At 34.9% G+C, this 9627-nt stretch overlaps 2 protein-coding genes across 2 annotated transcripts; both read left to right on the top strand.

Moving 5' to 3' along the window:
- LOC107643907 (hydroxyproline O-galactosyltransferase GALT6) lies at positions 2216–6182 on the top strand. Its single transcript, XM_016347657.2, has 7 exons — positions 2216–3385; positions 4076–4308; positions 4390–4680; positions 4797–4925; positions 5013–5186; positions 5411–5518; positions 5607–6182. The coding sequence occupies exons 1-7, from the start codon at positions 2554–2556 to the stop codon at positions 5814–5816; spliced, it is 1977 nt and encodes a 658-aa protein (XP_016203143.1). The 5' UTR covers positions 2216–2553; the 3' UTR covers positions 5817–6182.
- On the top strand, positions 6335–8048 carry LOC110272279. The gene is made up of 2 exons (XM_021124331.1): positions 6335–7296; positions 7374–8048. The coding sequence occupies exons 1-2, from the start codon at positions 6951–6953 to the stop codon at positions 7730–7732; spliced, it is 705 nt and encodes a 234-aa protein (XP_020979990.1). The 5' UTR covers positions 6335–6950; the 3' UTR covers positions 7733–8048.

Raw genomic sequence — 9627 nt, 5'->3', positions numbered from 1 at the left:
TTTTATTATTTTTAATATTTTTATCATTATAAAAATTTAATTATAAACCCAATTAAAAAATATAAAAATTTAATTAAAAATTCGATAAAAATATAAAAACTAATAAATTAATTAAATTAAAAAAATCTAAAATTTCTTAAAAAATAATTTAAAATAATAAAAATAAGGATAAAGTATTATTTTAGTTTTCAACGTTTAGGCTAAATTTTAATTTATTCTCTAACATTTCAAACTTTTTATTTTAGCTTCAAAAAATTTTTAAAATTCTATTTAATCAAAAAAAATTTTAAATAGATTCAATATTACCCCGTCAAATTTGACATAAATAATTAGCATGGTAAAGAGTCAATAACATTTGATTTCAGTGCGTAAATAAAAGTGATCCACCAATGATTATCAATTTAAAAATGGAAAAGTATATGGAACCAACTCCAAATCAGCCAAGAATGGAACAACTTAATTAATTATAAATATAGTAATTAGTTTTATTTATTTATGATTTAAAATATTGGTTATTAAATGTTTTACCACATTTAAATTAGGAGGAAGTCACCAAAAAAAAATTAGGAGGAGATACGTTAAGTATCATTGCAATGTGAATCACGGTTCAATTAGCTTCCGTCTTTTCACCCGCCTTCTCTCTCCAAATGCCTAAAATATGATAGATCAGAAAATAGATTTAGAACCATCCAATTTGTAAAGAAAAGAAACATTCTAATATCTAACATAAACACCATCAAATTATTTTGGTTCCTAGCATTATTGTTTAAAATTTTCTTTGATTCTGAATTGTTAATGATTGATTAATAGAATTTTAAAATTTTTTACAAGAGAGAGATAGAGAAAAAGAAGTGTTACAAAAAAATTTTGGTTATATTTCTCTAACACAAAAAAATATAACTTAATAATAATATTGTTAACATCTACGCAATGTACTTTGTTCTATTAATTATTCATATCAAATTTAACAGAAAGACAATATTAAATCCGTTTAAAATTTTTGGGGCTAACATTTGAAATGTTAAAAATCAAATTAGAATTCAGTCTCAATATCGAAAGCCAAAATAGTACTTTATCTTAAAAATAATACAATATAATCTATTATAATTTATATAAGTTAAATAATCATAATTTATTTATTAAAAAACACAACATCAAGTTATAATATAATATAAAAGTTCATTAATATTATTTTAATATCAAACTATTTCAAAAATATAAATTTATTCATATATTATCTATCATATTTCTATGATAATATTGTGTATTATTAACAAGACCAATAATAACTAGAATTTTAGTTTTAGGTTTTCATATAACTAGAAATTTTAAAAATATTATCTTCTCTGTATTTTTGTTTTAAATTTTGAATTCTCAACAACAACGATTGTTTGCGAAAATTAAAAAGGTAGTAGTAGTACAAAAAAGAAAGAGAGCGCATTCTTGCAAAATAATAGCGAAGTTTGTTGTGCGGTTTGAATTAATTTTAATAAGATAAAATTATATAAAGAAGATAAATATCAATTATGTAAAAATATTTTATGAATAAGATAAAATATTTTGGTAAATTATAATAAATAATATTATATTATATTATATTATATAGTATTGATTAATTTAGATCAACTTAAAAAAAATTTTCAATCTCAATATGTTGTATGAGATTTAATTCAGATCAACCTATTGCAGTTTTGATAGATTTTTAGTTTGATTTGGATTGAATTAGATGAATAATTTGTTTGAATGGATTTATATTTAAACACCCCGATTAAATAGTACCTTTTTCACATTTAAATAGTGTAATCGTATCAAATTTGGATGGAAAATAGTTTTAGTATAATTTGATTCTATTTTTAAAAATAATTCCCCTAAAAGAAGTTAACAGAAAAGTCCATTTTAACCTATAACCTTTTGGGGGTAATTTTTTAGTAGAATAAACCATTAAAATCTATTCCTTGAATATTTTTAGGCTAATTTTATGATATTTTTTATTTAGTGTTTAATTTTTATCTAATTTATTTTTATAATAATTTTTAAATATTTAAAATTTTTTAATTTTTATATTTTTAAATTTAAAAATAATTATTTAACCTATTTTAACAATTAAGTAATAATTTTTAAGCACTACGCAAAAACCTATTATTTATATATTATTGGTATGGTATTGGTATTTTTGTTGTTAGTATTCGCCACCAAAGCCTTAAAATATGTTTGTTCTCCCACTTTCCAAGAAAATACGAACGTGACCGACCCAAACCTCAACCAGCAACAGCAACAACATCTCCTTCAAAGTCATTCCACATTCTCTCTCTCTCTCTCTCCTATTACGCGCTTCTACTTTTCGCCGTTTCGGTGTTGCTGACCCAACCCAAGCCAACCCAACTTGCCTCCCCCCTTTTCCTTTCTCTCTTTCTCGCTCTCTCTCATATACACAAAGCCTTTCAATGCGTGCGTGAGAGAAGGAAGAGAGAGATTTTATCGGGAACCTTCTACGACCGTTTTTTCTCTGAAGTAGCCAAGCCAACATAATAGTGGTCCCATAAACGCCACACGATGAAGCGAAGGTTCGAAACGCTGTCGTCTCTAACCCGAAAGAGATCCATTCAGTTCCTGGCCGGAGCCTCCTTCCTCTACCTCCTCCTGGTAACCTTTGAAGTCCCCTTCGTCTTCACCTCCCTCACGCGCCAAGACTTCTCCACCGCCACCACGCGCTCCAGTTCCACCACCACCAGACTCCTCAGCCAACATGACCTCCAACACCACCAAGCTCCAAACCGCCCCTTCAAAACCGTCTCACACAACAACCTCTCTCCGAGTCAAACTCACTCCCAACCCGGTTTCCTCTCAGGCCTCACCCTCGACCCGAATACATTTGACCCGACCCGTAAGGACGGCTCCGCCGACCTCTACAAGCTAGCCGACAACGCCCGGGAAGTGGGCCTGCGCCTCTGGACCGAGCTTCAAAACCCGGACGTTCCAAAGCCCAAGCCCGTCAAGCCGGAAAACCGGTCCGGCACGTGTCCCAGCTCGGTTTCTGTGTCCGGTTCGGAATTCTCAGGCGTGGTGGCGCTGCCGTGCGGGCTGACGTTGGGATCGCACGTGACGGTTGTCGGGAGGGCGAAGGCGGCGAGGCCGGAGTTCGAGTCGACGATATCGAGGGTGAGGGAGGACGACGAACCGACGCTGGTGTCGCAGTTCGTGGTGGAGCTGCAGGGACTGAAAACTGTTGAAGGTGAGGAGCCTCCGAGAATCTTCCACTTCAATCCTAGGTTGAAGGGAGATTGGAGCGGGAGGCCTGTGATCGAGATGAACACTTGTTACCGAATGCAGTGGGGCGCTTCTCTTAGGTGTGACGGTTGGAAATCCAAGGCTGATGATGATACTGGTATGTATGTGTATGTTGTAGTATAGTAGAACACTAGAGAGGACTTGTTTGAATTAGTTACTATTATCTTGATATATACCACTGCCAGGGTATCCATCATTTCTGAACAAAAGTGACTTTTTCCTTCCCTTTTCACATGATCAAAAATTTCTACTCAATAAGCAAATTTAAGTATGCGTACCTAGGTTCAGATTGCTTTTCTGTTCGAGAAATAAAGAAGCTCAATTTGTATGCATAATTAAAAGAAAGCTGATTTTTTTTTTTTTCTGGCTTATGAAAACCGATACGTTTAAATTTCTGCTTATTTCTTTAAAGAAAATTTTTTTTTCAAAGTTCAGAAATTGTAAGTGATTACCTTAAAAAAACAGTTAAGTTAGAACAATAATTACTTTTTTTTTGGTGCAATAATCTAGATGAAATGATTTTTGAAAGGAAAAGAGTGAGGATATGTGGTTGGTTTGCTATGGTTTGTGTCTTCTTCCCTCTTGGTTTTGAGAGAGAAGTATAATGCAAAATGGAAGCTGATTTCACTTCATTTAAAGGATTTGATAATATCTTATGGGACAGATCATGTTAGTTTGTTCTATGGATGAATAATACAGAAGAGTATATAGTTTAATAGGATGACAGCCTTTCGTTTAGCTAAGAATATATTCAATTTTATGGTTCTCTGTGATTCTTTTAAACCAGTTGATAGGCTGGTGAAGTGTGAGAAGTGGATTCGGGATGATGAAGATCGCACAGAGGAGTCTAAGGCAACATGGTGGTTGAATAGACTCATTGGCCGCACAAAGAAAGTAACAGTTGACTGGCCGTTCCCATTCTCTGAGGACAAGCTGTTTGTTCTTACCCTTAATGCTGGATTGGAGGGTTATCATGTCACTGTCGACGGGAGGCATGTGGCCTCTTTTCCCTATCGCACTGTGAGTTAACTAATATGAACTTGTTAGGCGGAACCTTATGGATTTGCATATTTTCTTAAATTTGCTTTCTAATTTTCCCAGGGTTTCACTCTTGAGGATGCCACTGGGCTTGCATTGGGAGGAGACATTGATGTCCACTCTGTATTTGCTGCTTCTTTGCCCTCAACACATCCTAGTTTTGCGACACAGAGGCAACTTGAATTTTCAACCAGATGGCGAGCCCCACCACTTCCAGACTCTGGAGTGGAACTGTTTATTGGTGTACTCTCAGCTGGAAACCATTTCGCTGAGCGAATGGCTACAAGGAGGTCATGGATGCAGCATACGCTTATCAAATCGTCGAAAGTGGTTGCTCGTTTCTTTGTCGCACTGGTAATGATGATAAATTGACAAGCTATTATTTATTTATTGTTAAAAATGATTGTAGTTATAATTTCATTTCCAATGTCTAGTTGGGGGGTCTTAACATATGATTGAAACTTTTGCAGAATCCAAGAAAAGAAATCAATAGAGAGTTGAAGAAAGAAGCAGAATTTTTCGGTGACATTGTTATAGTGCCTTACCTGGATAACTATGACCTTGTCGTCTTGAAAACAGTAGCCATATGTGAATACGGGGTGAGTTGTTGATTGACTAAAAGTTTTGAGTTTGAAATAGGAAGAATGTTTTGCTGACAATGAAATCTTCTTTACAATTGTTCATAGGTTCACACAGTTTCAGCTAAGTATGTCATGAAGGGTGATGATGACACTTTTGTAAGAGTGGATTCTGTTATCGACCAAGCGAGGAAGTTTTCAGATGAATCGAGCTTTTATATTGGAAACATAAATTACTACCACAAGCCGTTACGCCATGGTAAATGGGCAGTAGCATATGAGGTAATCAGAATTCATCACAATGCTTTAGTGTTTAGAGTCATGGAGGAGGCATGTCCTGAAATAATTTGTGAAATTACTTGTTAGGTGAACTAAAGAATTTCATAGTGTATGATTTTTAAATGAATTTCGTATGGTTTGGACTAAGTTCCATGTTCATATTTGTTGCTATATTAGAAACTTATTGAATTTCTTTTCTTTCCTTTTTGGGTACCTTTTTCTTTCAGGAATGGCCAGAAGAGGATTATCCACCCTATGCTAATGGGCCAGGTTATATTTTGTCTTCTGACATCGCTCGGTACATTGTTTCTGAGTTTGAGGCGCATAAATTAAGGGTTAGTAAGATTAATTAATGCTTCATATTTTTATCCTCATATTCGTTTGAAGTTCTTCACTGAATGCCTTTATGGTCTCTTGGTGCAGTTGTTTAAGATGGAAGACGTGAGTATGGGGATGTGGGTAGAGCAATTTAACAAGACAAAACGAGTGGAATACTCGCATAGCTTAAAGTTCTGCCAATTCGGCTGCATAGAAGACTATTACACGGCTCATTACCAATCGCCAAGGCAAATGATGTGCTTGTGGGATAAATTGCAAAGAGAGGGAAAGCCTCAATGTTGCAATATGCGATGACACAAAAAAAGGTACCGAGTTGCTACACACTTTGGATTTGGATTCAGGAGGAGAGGGACAGAGGAAAACAAGTTTTGCAGTGAAGTCCTAGCATCAAATATTGTATATAACTGTGGAGCTTGGTATTAGATGAATGGCGATCTGTGTAAATTGGCGTTTTTGAATATCTATTTTTTATTTATTATTTATTGGTTCTTTTTATCATTGTTACTGATTATTCTTACTCCCTCATTTTTTGAGGGACATTCTTTTGGCACGGGATTGGAAGGTGAAGTAGAAAGTTGGACGGGAAGTTGTTAGATACGCAAATTTTGTTAAATAATTCGAACGATAGCATTCAAATGTCATTCATTTAGTCATTACGTAGATGTAACGTAAGAGACAGCTGCATTCGGTTGGTTCGACAATTTCATGTTCATTTTTTGTTTTGACGGAAATTTCAGGTTCAGTTTCGTCTAAAAGATTTTAATATGGAAAAAATGAGTTTTTGTTGGAAATAGACTTTTTTGTGTATATATAAGTGAGTAGACATTGTAGATATAGCAAGTAAAACACGCAGGTGATGTGCTGATGCATCATGCATCTAGTGTGATGGATATGTGTCAAAATCTGAAGCAATTCATGCATGTTGTCCACGTGGTGACCATCCAAGAACATGCACTATACGTGTTGGATACGTGTCAGCATGTAAGCAACACGTATTCTGTGTGTTTGTGTTGTACATGTATCAAATACTGGTTGGATAACATTGCAACACGTAATTTTTAAGTTGAGTCCTCTGCCTATAAAAAGTAAAACTGAAGTTCGTTACTATTTTACTTCATTGTGAGAGGTGTTTTCCTCTACATTGTTGGTGTGATGGAGGGTACTATAAATATAGTAGTTTACCACAACAGTGAGGTTATACAAAATACATATGAGAGGATGAGTTTTGCGTGTGAGGATACATTTTCGTTTGTGGTTCTGTGCTTAATAACGTTCGCGGAACTACAGTATGTGCTCTATCAGAGCATAGAGAGTACTGATATTTTAAAGAGGGAGAGCAACATTTTCTACAAGAGTTCGGTTGTTGTATTTAGCAGCTTGATACGATTTGAGATTGTGCCGACCGTTAACGAAACAAGTATTTAGTGAATGTTTTATATTCACCAGCAAACTCAGGTGCAACACTCATGGATTGGGTTGTATATTGAATTTGAACATATAGTTGTGGATGAGATTCAACATGATCCAGATGTACAAGTTGACAGAGCTGAAGCGTATAAAGGAATGAACAATGATAGCGACCAGGAGTTCGAAGATACGTACGAAACTGGTGATGAGGACGAGGACGAGGACGACAATGGGGGAGGTAAGGCAGTCGCGAAAACTTTAGTGGTTCCACCCGCAATCAATCAACCGACGAACGTTCCACCTTTTATGCGTAGCTTGGATCTTGATGCCATACATGTACTGGAGTTTCCCGAATATGCGAACATAGGTACGTGAGTAGTGGGTAGTATGTTTCTTTAGTTTTGTTTTGACGGATCAATGAGCGACAATTTATTTTTTTTATAGGTGTTGCTGATACTGAGAACGGAGAGTTTAGGATAGGACTGGAATACAGTTCTAGAAAATCAGTCATTGCGGCAATTCGGAGTTACACTATCTCTAGAAGAGTCGATTACGTCGTTTATGAATTCGAGCCACAGACGATCTATGCAAAATGCAAGACTTATGGACGTGGATGCGATTGGCTTATCCGAGTAAGCTTGATACAGGAGAAAGCTTGTTGGGAGATTCGGAGATACAACGGGAGGCACATCTGTTTCATGGGAACGATCTCACAAGATCACTCTAAGTTGGACTCGGATACGATTGCTGAGACTATGAAGTCATTGGTTGAATCCGACCCATTCATAAAGAAAAATCTATAATTGCAGAAGTCCAGGCAAAATTCGACTATACCATTAGTTACCGAAAGGTTTGGGTAGCAAAGGAAAAGTCGATAGCCAAAATTTTCGGTGGATGGGAAGAATCTTACCAAATTTTTTCGTTGTGGTTCTCGGCAATGGTTCAGAAGATGCCTGGTTCACAAGTCCAAATAGAAACACGACCCCTATATGCAGAGGTTGACGGTGTTAGGATATTTTATCGGGTATTCTGAAGTTTCAATCCATGCATAAGAGCTTTTAAATATTGCAAGCTGCTGGTTCCCCCACCTATACGAAAAATATAAAGGTTGTGTAAAATCCTAGAAAATTAGATTAAATAAATTAATTAATTAAAATTGCGTTAATTGGGATTAAGATGCTCGGTATATATAAAAATATTAGAACTTATAATTTAGTGATGTAACGGTAAATATTGAATTAAGAAAATTAAATTGAGCGCGAAAATATAATGATTTTGGGAAAAACGCGTATCGGCGTTAAAATAACTGTACCAGCTTAAACATGTTTGGTACTGCGAGTGAGACAATTAATTATGAGTGAGAAATGTCAAGAAACTAAAATTTATAATTTGAGAGTATAAATAATTAGAATACAAATTAAAATGCTAATATTAAAGATTTTGGTCTAAAATTACACCAACAGCTAAAACGGTGAACTGGGCCATGGTGGGCATAAGAACCCAAGCCCAATCACTTAAAATCCTGACTCACCAAAGTTCAGATTATGGAGAGAGAGAGAGAGAGAGAGAGCTCTCTCTCTCTCTCTAACTCACCATTTTTTTCCAACTTCAGGGAGGGAGGGAGGGAGAGAGAGAGCTCTAACTCACCATTTTTCTCCAACTTCAATCACTCATAACTTTTGATCCGCAACTCCGATTGACGAGCCATTTGTGACCACGCGTTTGTCTTGAAGCCCTTTTCAATTATATTTAAATAGTTTGGTGAGTACTCAAAATTCCAGTTCCAGTTTCCCATTCAAAGATAATTTCGTGGTTGAATTTAGGTATTGAGGATTTTTGGTAATTTTGATGTTATAGGAGTTCTCTAGCTTGTGTTCTTGGTTGTTTCCATCACCAATTTTAGTGGATAAAGATAAGAATCTATTTTTTTCTTATCTCATCAATTTATGTAAACTATAGTTTTTGATATTGTACCAAATTGTATGATTTGGTGTTAGTTTGAATATTTGGGAGCTTAGCTTGGTGAAATTATAGAACTTGGACTTGGACATTAGTGTGAACCAACTTGAGGCTTGGAAAGTTTGGAAAGGAAAGCTTAAAAGCATAGAATTTGCAACATTAAGGTATATGTTTAAGTTTCGGATAAGTACCATGTAATATGACATGAAATTCTAGGCTAGTGGACCTAGAATTATTGTTGAATTGTTGTAGTTGGTTGTTTGGTTTAGTGAAATTGTGATATATATTGGTTGATGATTGAGTTTGAATGAGATTGAATAAATATTGTGAATTGATTGCCTATTGAGGCGTTGATATAAAAATTGGGTCAGAGGCCGTGATAGGGTGAGGAATTCCCTATGAGGTTGTAAAATCCTGATTAAAAGAAAATTGAATAAATAATTAATTAAATATGGTTCGACGGAAGTGAAAAAAATTCAGAATCATAATTTAGAAATTTAAATGTGATATTTGGATTCGGAGGATTTTTCTGAGTGGAAAAATGTACTTTTCTGCAAAAAAATGTGTAAGGACGCGCATTGGAAATTTAACCAGCAGTACTGAATTAAACTGTTCGATATTGTGAGTGAAAAAATTAATATGAGTCAGAGAGATTAAGAAAGTAGAATTTATAATTTGGAGAAATGAAAATAATTCAAATTCAAATTAAAACACCAATCTTAAATGTTTTGGCCCAAAG

The sequence above is a fragment of the Arachis ipaensis genome, chromosome B05 (assembly GCF_000816755.2).
Source record: "Arachis ipaensis cultivar K30076 chromosome B05, Araip1.1, whole genome shotgun sequence".
NCBI classification, from domain to species: Eukaryota; Viridiplantae; Streptophyta; class Magnoliopsida; order Fabales; family Fabaceae; genus Arachis; species Arachis ipaensis.
The sequence above is the reverse complement of the archived record's forward strand: the minus strand, read 5'-3'. Positions and strand labels throughout refer to the sequence as shown.